Source organism: Lissotriton vulgaris, chromosome 1_1 (assembly GCF_964263255.1).
Source record: "Lissotriton vulgaris chromosome 1_1, aLisVul1.2, whole genome shotgun sequence".
Taxonomy (NCBI): domain Eukaryota; kingdom Metazoa; phylum Chordata; class Amphibia; order Caudata; family Salamandridae; genus Lissotriton; species Lissotriton vulgaris.
In genome coordinates this window covers 1,186,253,675-1,186,270,866 of record NC_141685.1, presented here as the reverse complement: position 1 = coordinate 1,186,270,866, position 17,192 = coordinate 1,186,253,675, and the positions used below count along the sequence as shown (strand labels likewise).

At 46.3% G+C, this 17,192-nt stretch overlaps 1 protein-coding gene across 1 annotated transcript in view; it reads right to left on the bottom strand.

Moving 5' to 3' along the window:
* Positions 1–4,564: 4,564 nt before the first annotated feature.
* Positions 4,565–17,192, bottom strand: part of NTMT2 (N-terminal Xaa-Pro-Lys N-methyltransferase 2) — a 623,657-nt gene continuing 611,029 nt past the window's right edge. Inside the window, exon 4 of the mRNA XM_086936491.1 lies at positions 4,565–5,079. Coding sequence (XP_086792617.1) covers positions 4,823–5,079 — 257 coding nt within the window. The 3' untranslated portion in view covers positions 4,565–4,822. The remainder of the gene's footprint in view (positions 5,080–17,192) is intronic.

Sequence of the window (17,192 nt, the reverse complement as noted above, 5' to 3'; positions counted from 1 at the left end):
AAGTCTAAGGTAAGAGGGATAATATCAGTGGACCTTTGCTGTGGTGGTAGAAGATTGGGCAAGATGTTGATTAACACCTCAGGGTCTGAAAAATTCAAAACAACACAGTCACCCCTGAATCTTTTTGGGCTGCTACCTATCCACTCCACCCTCCTAGCCATAACTAGTTCCTCTGCCAGTTGTTGCTTACCCCAGGGGGTTATTACCATATTGTTGGTTAGCCAGTGTAAGGCTTTAGACAGCAATGAAGATGTAGTTACATCCTGTCCTGGAGCCATTTTAGGAACGTTAGCTAGAACAAGGACTAAGGGGGAAGCCTCAACTATGAGCTCAACCGAGCCTTTCACATGTTCCTGTTCTGGAAGTACAACAGGAGGGACAACTACCCCTTGCACACCCTCCCCTAACACTACCTGTGGAACCACAGGATGATTGGACAAGGGGAATTCTCCTCCCTCACCCTCAGAGCTTGTTGTTCCATTCTTTAACTCAATCTTATTTATCATTTCTGCAGGCAATTTTTCTACTTCCTCCAAAGTTTTACTCAGAAGGCCCCCTAATCGTTTAACTTCATTAGTGAGCTTATCTATCTTTCCCACCAGCGGCTTTACAATTCCCTGGATCTTGGTGTCTATCATAGCCAGCAACTTCCTAAACTGCTCATTTGTTAGAGACACACCGACTTCATCAAGTAACCCTTCTTCCTCCACCACCGTGTTGCTAGGTGGGGAGGCAGGCTTCTTACGACTTGAACGGAGCCCTCCCCGCTTTTGCTGTCCCTTTTTTGCTCCTCTGGTAGTGCGTGGCGCAGGTACTGGGGTAGGGGCTTTTACCTCTTGGGGTGTAAATCAGCCTCATTTTCACTATCACTGACCTCAAGTGCACAATTAGTCTAGTCTAGGAGAGCATTGTCGTCAGAATCAGGTATTACAACCGGACAACTACTATTAGCTATGTTAGGGGATTGAACAGGGTCAGGTACTGAAAGAATTGATGTAGGGGACTTGGGAGATGCACCCAACAAAGTGAGGATCTCCTCTCACTATTAATTTTAGCAACTACCTGCACTAAGTAGTTGTCCATAGTATTTTTTACCGGGGAAAGTTTTTTACTAGGCATAGCACATCAATAAGACAGAAAACAGAAACCTCCCAGAAACACAGTGTAAATACGCTGGAAGTGTGTACCTCAGTCTCTCAAATCAGATTAGGCACAATGCATATAATGTCAATGCCTGATAATGTCCAGGATCCTCCTCGAGCAATGGAACGCTCTCACCTAAAAATAACGAACAGAGTAACTGGCCCAGTCCAGTCTCTACCTGTCTCAGACTGTCTTAGACTGTCCGCCCTTAGTCCGGTGCTTTATGCGCCTCCTGGCGCGCTCGTTACAGGCGTCGTCACTGGCCCCAAAGGCTGCTGGGGGTTGTGGTCTGGGTTGTGGTCCGGCCGGCGGAGCCAAGCCCGGCCGGTCGGTTGCTGTTCAAGAATGGTGGAGCCAAGCCCGGCCGCAGTTCAGGGAGGACAAGAAGCTCAGGCGAAACTGCAAGCGTGAGGAAAAGAATGACAGGGGACTCAGCCCCTGCCGGTGCTTTATGCGCCTCCTGGCGCGGTCGTTACAGGCGTCGTTACTGGCACCAAAGGCTGCTGGGGGTTGTGGCCCGGCCGGCGGAGCCAAGCCCGGCCGGTCGGTTGCTGTTCAAGAATGGTGGAGCCAAACCCGGCCGCAGTTCAGGGAGGACAAGAAGCTCAGGCGAAACTGCAAGCGTGAGGAAAAGGAAGACAGGGGACTCATGCACCCAGATCATCATCTGATTTAAATGGCTCTAGTGAACCAGACCTAAACTTTCCTTTTAAATAGTAGTAAATCACCTGTAAAGGAAGCCTTACCAGCTCTAAGGCAGGGTGCATAGTATTTAAAAGTAGGACAAATGTATTTAATTTTGTAATGTCCTTACAGTTAAATAGGCCCCAAACATATTTTTACTGTAGCATAGCTGACTGCCATAGGAAGGGTTATTTTATTACACTTAATTGAGCTAACTTCAAATTGGCACTAGCTCGAAAAATACTTCAAACACTTATTTTCCTAGGTAAATAAAGTCCAATTTAATTCTAAAGTCGAATTTTGTCTAACCATTTATTAAATAATAACTTTTGAAAGTCATTATTTTTCTGTTTAAAACCTCTAGTAGCCTTTTTAGAGTTAATTCCCGACTTTAACCGAACAGCCTGCTGACCCCCTGCTAGGAGGTGCGAATGGCACCCAGGAAAGGGAACAAAAAGGGAATTTGGTGGACGGAGATGTAACCTCTTATCGACAAGAGATGGCCTGGGGGATGTGCCCACCAACTGCACAAGGTTCATAGGTGCATTCCCGGTCGAAGGAAGATGTAACTCACTCCTAGCGCTTCCGTAGCCCAGGTAGTCAGGATGGCACTAATCCAAGTGGGGATGGAAACCTCTTTCCGAACGGGTCAACAAGTGAAGTTTCTTATTTCCCTAGATTCACCTCAGGGTTCCGCCCGGATCTGTGCCTAGGGGAAGAAAGGTTCTGGCATGGTGGACTTGGGCAGAATAGTGGACTGTGCTACTGTTTAGGGTAACATTCCCAGGAAATGATGTCAAAATGGACTGGGTTACACTGGGGAACTTTTTACTTATTGGTCATGGAATCTCCTTTTCCCACCAGCTAATGCCAGGCAGAAATGAGGCACCACTGGATACCTTTTGCAGAACATGTTTGGACCTGTGGAAGACAGAAGAAGAACTGCACCTGCTATTGAATCAGCAGAGAGAGACCCCAAGGGTTTGGCTTGCTCCCACTGGCACACAGGACAAAGAAGGGGACTCCAAAGATCAGTTGGCTGACCTCCTGTTAAGCTTCTGGGCTACAAATGCTGCAGGAAGCCTATGTTTTCCAAGAGCCCAGCTGACTAGCTCCAACTGGATTTGCCTTGGCACCTGCTGGTGGCTTCTGGGAGAGTACGTACTAACTCCAAGTGGTGCTCACAAGGTCCTGGACTCTTGGCTGGTGTTACAGTGTCCTTCTCTGACCCTAACACCTGCAAAACTGGACACTTTAATACTTTTTCAGAACTTCTCCTCCAGAGAGCCAGTGGAGACTGGGACCAACGCCGAAGAAGCAGCCAGTGACATGGAATATCCGATCAGATTCTGATCCGATCAGATTCCACTCCTTGGTTTCACCTGCTGAAAGAACTTTAAATTGCAGAAAATGTTCTAAGTACAAACGTGGAAGGATTTTACTAAGGTTAATGTTGAGCACCATCTGACTGCTGGCTAGAACTCTCTTGTTACAGATTCTGGACTTCACCCACTAGGAGCTTCACACCTTTGGTGACGACTGCACCTAGTCTCCCGCCAGAGCAGAGACTCAAACTGAAGGCCCACACTTCACTAGTCCACTCTTGTTCAGCCCTCATTCGGAAGGTAAACTTTCTACTGGGACAGCCTGGTCCCTGTACCCAAGGGGTCAACGGTCAACATTACCTTTTGACTTGAAACCCAGTCTAGTGCAACCTGTCAGCTGCATTTTACAGTTTGTCGTTTTAGGCTCTATTTCGACTTCTAAAAATGATATCTCCGGTTCCCTACATCTGATTTTTTTGTTTGGCATCTATTTGTTCATTAAATGTTACTCTACTTTTATAAACTAGAGTGAGTTTTTTATGGTACAATGTTTTCTACTTCACTGTTTTGGCACTGGTAAGTGCTTTACAAATTTCCTCTAAGCTAGGCCTGCCAGCTGTGTTCTTCCACTACCAAGGGTTGAGCTCAAGTTTAAATTATTGAGCCCTAACTAGACCTCGTGCAGAATTGTGACATTATCACTTGGCGAATACTCACATTTCCTCCAATAATCCACTTTCTTACATTCCCCAATTCAAATAATATTATTTTACTGTCACTTCTGTCTCCTGAGTACGGCAGACTTGCACAACACCTCTGACGACATATATATTGATTTTATCTATAAGCGTGTAAATTCTGAACAGCATTGAAATGTATAAAACCTCATGGCAGTTTACCATATAATATTGTCAACCCTGATGTATCTCACAGCATCAAATTTAAATAAAGTTTTATGGTGACATACTTTAGAATGTTGAACTTGAGCCAATTGGTATCCAAGCTGTTTTTGTCATTTGGGTTATCAGAAGCCAGCACAAACAGATATCATCCTGGATAGAAACCAGGCACATACCCAAATCATTTTATGTCATCGTTTTATATTGAGACTACACATCATTCAAGGAGATTAGACTAGTTGGTGGGCAAATGGAAAGGAGGGCCACAATAGCAAGCATTTGGGATACGGTGCAACCTTCTGGTTTCAAAAAGCTTCCTTATGCTCTGTATTCAAAAGACTAGGGAAGGGTTACGGCCCATTAGCTATGTTGAGGACCTGGAGACTAGGGTTTCTAATGCCCCATTCGGTATGTACCATAAAAGATTTACGCTTCTAGAAAATCGGTTTATCCTACAATGTCTCTAATTACAAAAATGGTATATTGTCAATAAGTGAAACTAACAATAAAGTATACTTTCAAATCACATCTTGGTTTTTATTGTTCTTTATAAAGCATTCTGCAGCTGCTTGAAGTTTAGTATATTCCATGTCAAATTATTTAAAAAAGCTTCAGCAGAATTGTGTAGCCTGCTGTATTCTCATTTACACACATGAAATGCATGTTTCTTTAAGGGGAGAAATTGTAAAGATGATTATTTGATAGACCTCATTATACGCTGTAATGTCTTTCAGATTTATTTGGTTTAAAAAGCATTAAGTGCCCAGTCTGTTATTGCATGGCGATCATCCAGATAGGGGTAAGGGTCTCAGGGAAGCCATCTTGTTTCTGCTCACTGAGAATGGTGAAGTCAGCCTTGTATATGATGCTTCGGAGAATGAATATGTCTCTAATCAGGCAGTTGTCTATGGGGTCCAGTCTGCAGCCATCCCGGGCCACGTTGTCTTTGAGGATGATTACTCCATTCTGTCTTAAGCCGCTTTTGCATCTGCGAAGGAACTCCAGAAAGTCCTTATCCGTCAAGTAGCCTGGAGGAAACGAAATGCATTTCATCAGCATTTTGCAAAGATCAAGGTTTCAAATTTGGTTTATGCAATTCTGTACACACATTGTATTCCACTTAAAATATATTTTACAAGGCCAGTGAAAGGGCACCTGCATTTGATAAAATAAAACAGCTACATGACAGATGTGTCAGTTAGAAATTTAAATATACAGTAATAGGTGTGGAATTAGAGCACAGAAAACCGTACTTTAAAAACGCCAGTTATGCTACAGGGTTTTTGTTGAGTGTGTGAACGTGCAAAAGGGGTTCACGGCGCTAATGAAACCGGAGGAATTTCAAGGTATTTTATCAACAGTTGGAACTGTGGAACTCATTACCAAAAAACATAATGTGCACCAACGACCTGTTTTTCTTTAGGAAAAGGCTGAAAACTCACAAATTGCAGCTTTACCTATATTAACATGTCAAAAAACTGAAAAATCAAAAATAGAACATTACAACACAATCGGCCAATTCTCTTTATTCGCCACTGCTGAACATCAATACTGCTGCTAATGTCCTATAACTTCTAATTTTCACACATTAACTTTTTTATTTACTCTGATGTCGTCCTACCTATATTCCAATTAACTGTTGCTTTTATTCGGGGAACATCCTTTACAACGAAACTATTACAACGCTGTACCATTACAACGCAGGTTTTACAACGAAGTCGTTACAACGACTTTCGCTGGAGGGCGGTCTAGGATAGGAAATAGTTTAATGTACTATCCAACACCTTCCCTACTATCCACGGGGACTGGAGTTGGAATAGTAAATTAAACTATTCACTATCCAGCGCCCCCCAACGCAAGTCGTTGTAACGACTTGCGTTGTAAAACCTGCATTGTAACGGTACGTGTGGTAATACCACACATTGTACCGTCATACATCCGTTTATTCTCTTCTGCGAATCCTTTACTTTTCAAATGAAACGCTGTTCGCTCATTGGATTCTAAAAGTTGCTGCTGCCAGAGCTTGGGCCCAAACCTTCCGTTGCCCCCAGAGCAACAGTCTTTTGGTAGCAAGAGAGGAGGAGGGCGATACTATTCCCTATTAACATATCATTTCAGGGCAACCAGAATGGCCACACTGGAATCCACTCCACAACTGTGTAGTATCTTGTTCAGGTTAATTTCCTGTCATTATCTCCCTACCTGTTCAGCCCCGTGTGAATGTTCTGTGTACTGCCTGGAGTGTTGGTGTAGCAGCCCCATCATTGTCCTTCCATTGGACGGCCCCTGCCTAGGCGTGCTGTGCTTATGAACATTATTTGGACGTTTGGTTATCAAGGAAAACTACACCAGCCTGGTGTACGCTTACTACAACGGAAATTCAAAGCAATTTGGTTAAAAAAGATGCAAATTGACCTGTCAAGGGGCTTAACATAGTGCAAAGTGCAATCTCTGCGTGAACGACACATAGAGGTGATGTTTTGGTGCTTTTGGAAGTCACTGAGCCTTGCTACTGTATCAACTTGTGTGAGCTCAGGTACTTTAACCCACCTGAGCTAAAGAACATTCTCTTTCATAGTTTTTGCCTCCAACTGAGAATGATAAAATTAAAAGATAAAGAAGTTCACGAGTGAGGCATTTTACAAGATGTTAAGACGTCTATGCTTTTCCACAAGAAGGGAACTTGCTCAAAATGTTGCCAACGTACTGTCTTAAATTTAGTCTGTCACCAAAGGAAACGTAGTGACTGACTTTTTGTCTAGCAGCGCAAGGTGATTTATTATGCTGTCTACTTTGTACCTCGAGGATCTTGAAAATCACTCCAGGAGACACAACGTGCGCATTCGGGGTGTGGCTCACTCGGAGGTGGACAAAGACCTCTTCAAATTCACCAGGGAGCTCTTCAACCATATCCTAGAACGGCCGGAGGATGCCGCCCTCCCGATTGACAGGGCGCATAGGGTCGGAACGCAGCGTTCTGGATCATCCTTTCCAGCAGACATCTTGGTCTGCGTGCAAGACTTTCGCACTAAGGAAGACATTCTACTAAAAGCGAGACAGAAGCAACCCGTCTCATTTTGAGGCCACTCCCTGACGCTATACCAGGACCTCTCGGCGCTTACACTCCAGAAGCGCCGCTGCTTCAAGCCCGTGACATCCTATCTTCAGCAGCAGGCTATACCATACAGCTGGGGGCATCCTTTCAGGATTATCTTTAAGCTGGACAATAAGCTTCACCAGTTCCGCTCCCTTAAGGAGGCTTACCAACTGCTGGGTATCGACGTACCGCCAGATGGGGAGGAACTGCCGACCTCACAGACCGGGAAGGGAGAACCATCGTCACAATGGCGCCAGCAGCGGAATCGGAGGCGCGTCAAAAGACCCCCGAAGACAGAGATCGAGAGTGGCCGTCGGGCGGCGGTGGAGGTGGTGTCTGCTGACCTATCACAACAGCCGGGAGGCTGAAGCTTCTCCTGGTGGCATTTCTAGGGGTCACTTATGCCCTTGTGAGGGTCAAGGGGGGGGGGGAGGGGTCGGACCCTCTTTGCCCGAGACGTAGTTTGACCGGTCATCTGCGAAAGATGAAGGACAATGATGGACCTTTTGACTTTTTCCTTTTTTGATTACTAGTTTTGGGGTGTTGGCAGGGGAAGGGACAGGGTGGGATGTGGGGTGGCGGGAGACGGTGGGGAGGCACATGTTGGGGCTTGCATCTTTCCTATTTCTTGTTCTGTGGAAGGGGTTGGGTGGGGTTCCAGGTCCTAGGGGGTTCGTCACAACTCATTGGCACGAGACTTCACTACTAGGTGCGGGTCTGAACCCGCCCGGAACTCAATGCTGGGAGGGCTCATTGCAGGGACGCAGACATAGACCCAGGGGTAGACATCCGGAACATGGGGCAGGAGGGATGGAGTCAGATCTATGGCCCACACTGAGGTGCGCATTCTCTCCCTGAATGTACGGGGGCTTAACAACCCAATCAAAAGGCGGGCAGTGTTATCCTGTCTGGAGCACGCGCAGGCTGACATCTGTCTCCTGCAGGAGACGCATTTGCTGCAGAAAGATTGCTCCAGGATGAAAGCGCGTGGTTTCCCACAGCAGTTTTTCTCCTCCGGCCCAAATAAGAAAGCGGGGGTGGCGATTCTAGTGGCTCAGAGGTTTCGCGGAAAAGTGTTGCGTAAAGGTGCAGAGATAAAGGGGAGGTTACTGTCGTACCATTTCTCACTGGGGGGGTTGGACTTCACAGTCTGCTCGGTTTATGCCCCCAACGAGGGTCAGGAGAAATTCCTCCAGAACGCGCTCAGCGTAGTAGCAGCGTCCAAAGACAGGCACGTCCTTTTAGGGGGTGACCTTAATCTGGTGCTAGACTCCACATTGGACAGATCGGCGCAGCGTACCACCCAGGCTTGGACTTTGTCAGAGGGAGGTCATAGGAGGTTGGAAGAATTGGGTATGGTAGACCTCTGGCGGAGCCTCCACCCTACTTCTAGAGCTTATTCATATTTTTCCAACGCACTCCGCACATACGCCAGATTGGACTATTTTCTGGCATCCACTTCCCTCCAGGCCTTGACGTCCACTACGGACATAGGGGTTGCTACTCTTTCTGATCACGCCCCCATCTCAGTGACCTTTCTTTTTCCTCCGGCGCAGCGCCTCTCCAGATGCTGGCGACTCAGAGACACGCTTGTGCAGCGCAAGGGAACGCCCGAGAAAATCGCGCGCACGATCGAGGAGTATCTACTGCACAATATCACTTCCGACACTTCCCCGACGACTCACTGGGTGGCCCTGAAGGTGGTACTTAGAGGGGAATTTATAGCGTTATCCTCGGCTGAAAACAAGGTAAGAGCGGAGAAAAGGGATGAGCTGACACAGAAGGTCAGGGAGTTGGAGGGAATGCACCAGAGGACATGCGCGCCTAGCATCTGGCGGCAGCTGACTCTGGCGCGGAAACAGTTGAGCGCACTAGACCAGGATAGGGCAGAATTTGCGGCATTGAGAACGCGTCACATGTACTACACTGGGGGGGACAGATGCGGACGCCTATTGGGGCGCACGCTTAGAGAAAAGAGGCAACAACACTTAGTACGGGGCGTTAGGACATCAGTGGGACACCTTGCTACGGGAGACCGGGAGATCGCGGCTGCCTTTGGCGATTTCTACGCATCCCTGTATACGGGGGAGACACTGGACCATGCCAGGAGCGTATCGTTCCTGGACTCCATCCAGCTACCGGTCCTCACATCGGACCAAGCGGCGGCCCTAGAGAGTGCGATTAGACCCGAGGAAGTCATCTCGGCCATTTCCAGGCTTAAGCTGGGAAAGGCCCCAGGGCCGGACGGTTTCACAGCCATTTTTTATAAGACCTTCTGTACTCAGGTGGCGCCGCTCCTGACCACCCTCTTTAATTCCTTCTCGGAACCAGGAGTGATAAAGGAAGATCTCCTGGACGCCACCATATCTGTAATTCCCAGGCCGGGTAAGGACCCGTCAAGTTGTGCAGCCTATCGACCCATCTCACTGCTCAACATTGACTTGAAGCTGTACACGGGTATACTGGCCGCGCGTCTGGCTCTACTGATGCTGGAACTGATAGTTCCAGACCAGGCTGGATTGATCTCGGAGCGGCAAACGGTAGACAACACGAAGAGGGCGCTCCACCTTATCGAAAAGGCCACACGCACGGAGGGGGAATACATGCTGCTTGCTATTGACGCGGAAAAGGAGTTTGATCGTGTCCATTGGCCCTATCTGGAGCAGGTTTTAGTGAAGGCGGGGCTGGGGGACCGATTCCGCAATTGGGTTCTGAATTGTTACTCACGGCCCTCGGCGACGGTCCGCGTCAATGGGTGCTCCTCACCCCGCTTCTCCATAGAGCGAGGCACGAGACAGGGGTGTCCACTGTCGCCTCTGTTATTCGCCTTGTACATGGAACCCTTGGCTCAGGCGATACGTCTCACACCCGAGATTCATGGGATCAAAATGGGTGCCTTCGAACACACCATCAGCCTTTACGCGGATGACGTTCTACTATCATTGTCTTCCCCCCGAGTCTCGCTCCCGGCCTGTATGACCATTCTGGAGGACTTCGCAAAAGTGGCAGGCTTTAAGATAAATCTTAGCAAGTCAGTGGCGCTCGACCTCTCCCTGGAGGAGTCCACGAGGGCGCACTTGCAGGGGCTTTTCCCGTTCCCGTGGGCGTCAGAGGCCGTACCGTATCTGGGTATCCAACTGGCGACCACCTTGCAGGCCACAGTTAGCCTCAACTACACGAGGCAAACCATCAGGTCCGAATTGGGCAGGTGGAAGCACCTTCCGCTGTCCTGGTTGGGCAGGGTGGCGGCGATAAAATGACCATCCTGCCACAGATCCTCTATGTGTACAGGGCCATCCCCATGCGGCCCCCGGAGAGGTGGATCCGCCAGACTCAATCTGAATTGGCGCAATTCATCTGGAATGGGCGCCGCCCGCGGATGAAACTCCGCCTGGCGATGCTGCCTCCTGAGAGTGGGGGTTTAGGCCTCCCTGACCTGTTGTTGTACTACCAAGCCACACAGTTACGAACGCTGGTAGAGTGGAGTAAATGGAAGTCGGAAAAACTTTGGCTCTTCCAGGACCAGGTGGTAGCGGGCCGCACGTTGCAGGAGATTCCTTTTATGCAGCGGAGGCATCGCCCACCCAACCTCTACGCCTCGTTCATAACGAGGACGCCTCTGGAGGTGTGGGACCGGGTAAATGTGGCACACGAGCTGACATCCTTCCCTTCCCCACTAACACCCTTGCTAAATAACCCGGACTTCGGCTCTGGTATGGACGCAGCTGCATACGCGAGATGAGCTCTGGCGGGATGCAGAGTGCTCGCACATGTGTATGCAGCAGACGGGGTCATTCCCTTTGATGCCTTTCGTCGCGAATACGATATGCCGGAGGAAGAGCGCCTACGTTACCTCCAGGTGCGACACTGGGCCCTTCCCGCGACTACAAGGGAAGGGGCAGATCGCAAACTTAGCGCGTATGAATATTGGCTGCTCTCGAGGAAGTCGGACCGTAAACTCATCTCTGATCTCTATCGTATGCTCCTTGGGCGATACACTCACATCCACAACCCGGGGAGAGCAAGATGGGAGAGGGAGCTGGGCCGTGAGTTGGGTAACAAGGAATGGGAGGGAATTTGCTATAGAGCCCGCCATTCCGCACATCACATGGGTCTAACCGACACCCTCACATAAATCACCTCCTATTGGTACTACACCCCAGAAAAACTCCATGAGATTGATCACACACGAGAGGCGTTGTGCTGGAGAGGCTGCGGAGGGAGGGGTACGCTGGTTCATCTGCTATGGGACTCTCCGCACCTACTGGGCTACTGGAACTAGGTGCTGGATGAGGTGGACCTACACCTGGACACTATACTTCCGAGATTCCCCGCATATGTATTGCTGGGCTCCCCCAACCCTCTTACCTATCCATTGCGCTCTCACCGGGGCAGACTGATAGCTATAGCCCTGGGATCTGCATTGCAAAATATTCTCACTTACTGGCGCTCTGCTCACATCACCACTTTTCAGGCCTGGCTGCACCGTCTCTGGAATGTTCTGGGGATGGAAAAGCTGTCTTTGGTGGCTAGGGGAGAAGGAGATAAATACCCGGACCTGTGGCGTCCCTTTTTACCTCTCCTGGCCACAGAATTCAGGGAAGTGACCTGTCCCAGGTTCCTGCCCCTTCTCGGCTGCCGCATGATCTTGCCACAGAGTCGACAGAGTAGTCAATAGCGTCTATAGTGCGTATTGTTTGGACCTGAAACTGGGGTGGGTTATGGGGGGGGAGGCGGGGGACGGGGTCCGCAGTTTGAGGACTTTACGTTGTATTTTGTATTGGAAAGCTGTCTCAGTACTGGGTAGGCCGAATGTTGACGCCGAACCAGTGGATAATGCATGATACTGTCTTTCATCTATGTGTGCAGCACAATAAACATACTTTAAACATAAATCGGGTTATAGAACCAAGTGACATGGATACATGACATAAGTAAGATTCTGTTGATGACATATTACAATTCTACTACTAATACAATACAACAAGTGAGACAGAAGGCAGTATACCACACACCTCCCCTCTTTACCTAAAACAAAACAATAGAGCAAAATAGCTTAAACATAATCAGAAAGATAAGATGGACATTTGCACTTCCTGGATGAACTACAAATTTAACATCTTACACCAATCTGTGGATGAACACAAGAGCTATCAGAGCTTTCATTAAAGTCATCACCTACATTCCCCTTGACTATCACAACTCTATTCAGATTCCAAATATGATGATTTTGTGTTTTTATTTCATTTTTCAACACTTTTATCACTTTGATGGGTTTCATGAATTTGGAAACAGAATTCCCTCCTAAACCTGAACGTTTAATCATTACCAAATCACCCACTTCAACTTTGGTTTTCACTACAGCCTTTTTCAAATCAAAATATATTTTCCTTTGCCTTCTCTTCTTCTCTCTTCTGAATAATAAAATGATCACACTTGTTTTCCTTACCTTTACCTAATTCATACTTGACCCATGCAGGCACCACACATGTATTAGGAACTCTACCTCAGAACAGTAAGAAAGGTGTCTTTCCAGTGGTAGTATGAGGAGACAATCTATATTCCTCAATTTTCTTTATAACTTCACATTTCCAATCTAAATACAAAGACTTTGCTAAAACAATAGTATCTTTAATCACTCTGTTAAATCTCTCTACCATTACATTAGCCTTGGGATAATAGAGAGAACAGGTTTTATGTACAAATCCCTTAGAGGAAAGAAAATCTTCAATCTCCTTAGAGACTAACTGAACCCCATTATCAGTTAATATGGATTCAGGACTTCTGTTGAAAACAAATTCTTTAAACATCTAATCACGTGAGCAGAATCAATAACTAGTGAAAAGAAAAGCTCAGACCACCATGAAAACATGTCTATTACAACTAACACAAAGGTTTGTGAATCATTATTATGTATCGAACCAAGAATATCTAAGGCGATATCTTGCCAAGGGTTTGAAGGACGCCTCCTTAGAACCATAGGTTGAACATGGGCACACTTGGATTTGTCACTCAATGTGCACGAAATGCAATCTTGTATTATGCGTTCAACCTCTCTATCCATGCCTGGCCACCAATACGACATGCGCAATCTCTTTCCTTTCAGTTAGTCCAGCATGAGAGGAATTAACTAAAACAATGAGCTCCTTCCTAAGGCTGTTAGGAGAAACTAATCTTGTGCCATGAAACAACAACCCATTGTCCACAGACAACTCATTGCGCATACTCCAAAATTGTTTAGTGGCATCAGAGCCCTCCTTATTGCTGATTCAACCCTATTGAATGAGGCTTATGACTTCATTTGAAGTAGAATCTTGAGCCATTTCATCACACCACCTCTTTTCAGAAATTATTTATTGATCAACCACACAAACCCATTCATCAACATCCTTCAATTCTTCCTCTTCAGATAATACTTTGGGTGTAAGGCGAGACAACACATCAGCTACATTGTTATTTACACCAGGATTGTACTTTAGTGTTAAATTGTATTCTTGTAAACCTATAACCCATTTAGTTATCTTACTAAAAATTGAATGAAGACCCTTCTTGTTAAATATCTCAACCAAAGGCTTGTGATCGGTGCGTACCTCAAAATAGATGCCCCAAAGAATTTTTTTAAACTTTTTAATGGCCCAAAAGACGGCAAGAGATTCTGTCTACCACTGAATACCTAGTTTCAGTATCTTTAAGACTACACCATAAAAACGTTATGGTTTGCATACCCTCGCGGCCTTGCTGTTGCAACACTGCCCCCAGGCCCTTTTAACTAGTATCAGTGATGAGAATAGGTTTAATCTTCGGATTAAAACTTCCAAGTGAAGGCGCTGCTTTGTGCTTCTCTTTATGCTAATAAACTCTTTCTCACAAAGATATGTCAATGCAAAATCAACACCTTTTTTCAATAAATACCTCATGTTGACAGCACAGTCAGCAACGTTTTTATCAAATTTCGCATAATATTCAACCACTCGTAAAAATTTCATACGCTCACTCTTGTTAGAAGGGAAACTCATTTCTTGAAAGGTATTGATTAAATTAGTCTTTGGTTTGACCCTCTCACCAGTAATGTTGTGTCCTAAATAATTTATGGAGTTTGTTCTAAACTTGCATTTTTCTGCTTTGATGGCGAGATTGTGGCCACACAGCTTCTCTAAAACCAATTTTAAGCGTGCATCAAGCTGACTTACATCATCCCGAAAAAACAGGATATCCTCTTGATAAACATAGACACTAGTGAGGCCATGAAGTACATGTTCCATTACTCTCTAAAACACCGATGAAGCTGACACTAAGTCAAAAGGCATTTGTATAAATCTGTAAGTACCAAAAGGTGTAATAAACAAAGTAAAGTCCCTACATGACTCCTCCAATTCTATCTGGTGGTAAGCTGAAGTATGGTCGATTGTACTGAAAACTTTGGGCCCACCCCATAAAACCAATAACTCATTTATGTTTGGTAACAGGTATCTATCAACCATTACACTTTTGTTAAACCGTCTCAAATCAATTCAGATCCGCAAATCCCCATTGGGTTTGCATGCTGCTACAACTGGGGCCAACCTGGTAGGTCGCTCCCCCTCTGCACAGCACCGCCGGTGTGTCCCTGCCCCAGTTGCCGCTACAGAGGAAGTTCGAGGCTCTTCTCCACCCGCAGGCTACCACCTGCGTCTCATCCCTGGTGGCCAGTGGTAAGCCACAGGTTTGTTCATCTCCTCTTTTTTTTCCGCCAGTTATTGTATTGTAGTATACTGTTTTTATTGCTTTCACTGTATTTCCTGTATTGCCTTTGTCTTCATTACTGTGACTGCTGTTCCCCGTCTTTCCCCGCTGACTGTACTTGATCTGTGCCGTTTTTTCCCTCTGTTCCCCCCGCTGCCCCGTGCCTCTTGGCCCATTTTTGCCTTCTGTCTCCTAGCAGCCCCTGTAGTTCTGTGCCCTCTTGCCTTCTGTTCCACTCGTGTCCCCCTTGTTTTGAGCCCTTTTGCCTTCTGTAACACCCATTTTTTTAGCCCTTTGCCTTCTGTGCCACTCACTTCCCCCTTGTTTTCTGTGCCCTTTGCCTTCTGTAACACACGTTTTTCATCTCAATTTTGTGCCCTTCCCTCTGTTCCCTTTGGCATCTCTCTCTTCCCCGTCGCTATGTCTCCTGGGCCCGCCCCCCCTGACTGCCTATTCGCTGCCCCCGCCTCCCAGCTACTCCTCAATCCCACCTCCCCATATATGCCGAAGGCGCACCTGAGGCAAGCCAGTCTGCACCCATCTATGCCTGGACCATGTCCAATGCCAGAACCCCTGGCCCCTGCTCCCGCCATGACGACCGCCTCCGCTACGATGCCAGCACACTCCACACTCTCAACCCCTGAACATCAAATAGAAGTGGACTCTCAGAGGTTCCTTTTTGTGCAGTGCTGTCCTGCGGCTTACTATTTCATGCATTTGGAATTGTTTCCCATACAGGGGAATCCATGCCTGCTAGTCCAAGAAAAGACTTTCTGGGTCTAAATCCATTCTGTAGTACAGGAGTGTTAAAGATTGCAGGGATTTGTTAGCATGAGCGGAAAGTCATTTTGTATTTTGGCTGCAATTTTAGGTAGCCATGTGCTCGCCATGTGCTGTTTCCCTCTTCAGAGCCTTGCACATGCTCAGAGAGGCCTAGCTAGTAGAATGCACCTGCTCCTAGTATGGAACTGTCAGGCTATTTTTGCTGCTCTATGGAGAAGTAACTCTCCTCCCACTTTGTTGAGCAAGCAGATCTTGCATGCCCACATTAGGCATTTTGCATACATACATGTGTCAGGACCTCCCCTTGGTCTTATGCTGACTATGTAACCCTAAGCATATATAAGGCCTCGGTTTTCTGTACTCCTTAGACTGCCTCATTCAGTTGCTAAGGCTTCTGTGTGACGTAGTCTCCCTCATTTGGGGTTATTAACGATGTTACTTTTATATTACAGCTTCTGTGCCAATTTCTTCTTTTTTGGTTTAAAAGGACCAAGTATCAGTGAGACCCCTGGGAAGGTTTCTATTTTCTTCAAATGGCGCTCCAACATGGACCTTGTCGGATAAGTGGCTATCTAAGGGAGTGATCTTGTCAGGAGACAGAAATCTACTAAGGAGGACAGGACAGGATTCTACTAAGGAGGTACTCTGTGCACGGAGATTCTGGGGATTCTCTGTCTCTGCAGCCCAGTATATTTCTGATCTTCCTGATTTTGATCCTCCACATAATATTTACCACTCCTGACTGAGAACCTTTTTGGCGTGAGTATTCTAAAAAAAAAAACGACCATTAGGTCAATCAGAACTTGGCAGTTAGAATTTGGACACCAAGTGATTGGTAAGGGTCGTTTTGATGCAACACTTGCTGTTGGTTTTTGATGCTTGGGATTGGTAAGGTAGTTTAGTAACGCTTACTGTGGCTTTGGATTTGTATGATAGGCCAATATTTGTATTTGGAATTTGTAATATATCAATTGCAATTTATGTAGGCAGATAATGAGGAGGCTTTTCTCTGTTTTGAATTGATTTGAACGGCACACAGTACAAGAGTACCTTAAGTGCTACTTTGGTTATAAGACTGCATATTCTGCACTATTTTTTGCATGCCTGTTTCAAGCACACATCAAAGAATGTGTTGCTTTTTGGAAGTACCATAGTGAGATGTGAATTAAATTAGCCGGCTCCCCTGAGGGAATACCTAAATAGGTTTAGGTATCAAAAACATTTTTCTTCCTTGGTGACTCTGTACCCAAATGGAATTAAAATATGACAATAATACAAACAAGGATCCTTTTCTGCACACTTTTATAAATGGAAATATGCAGAGCGATTTTTTGGTGTTCTGCCAGCCAAATCTAGTGAATTGAGTGTATTTTGGGCTGTTTTTTTACAGTCTTTTGGAATACTATTGAGAAGCTCTTCTTGTAAATATGACTTACAACTAGTATTTACAAATGGTTTGGTTTAAGTACAGTCTGGGGGCTGTCCTTTGTTTCTGTCCTAAGTGTTGATCTGTGGGTTAAATGTGTGTTTAAATGTCTA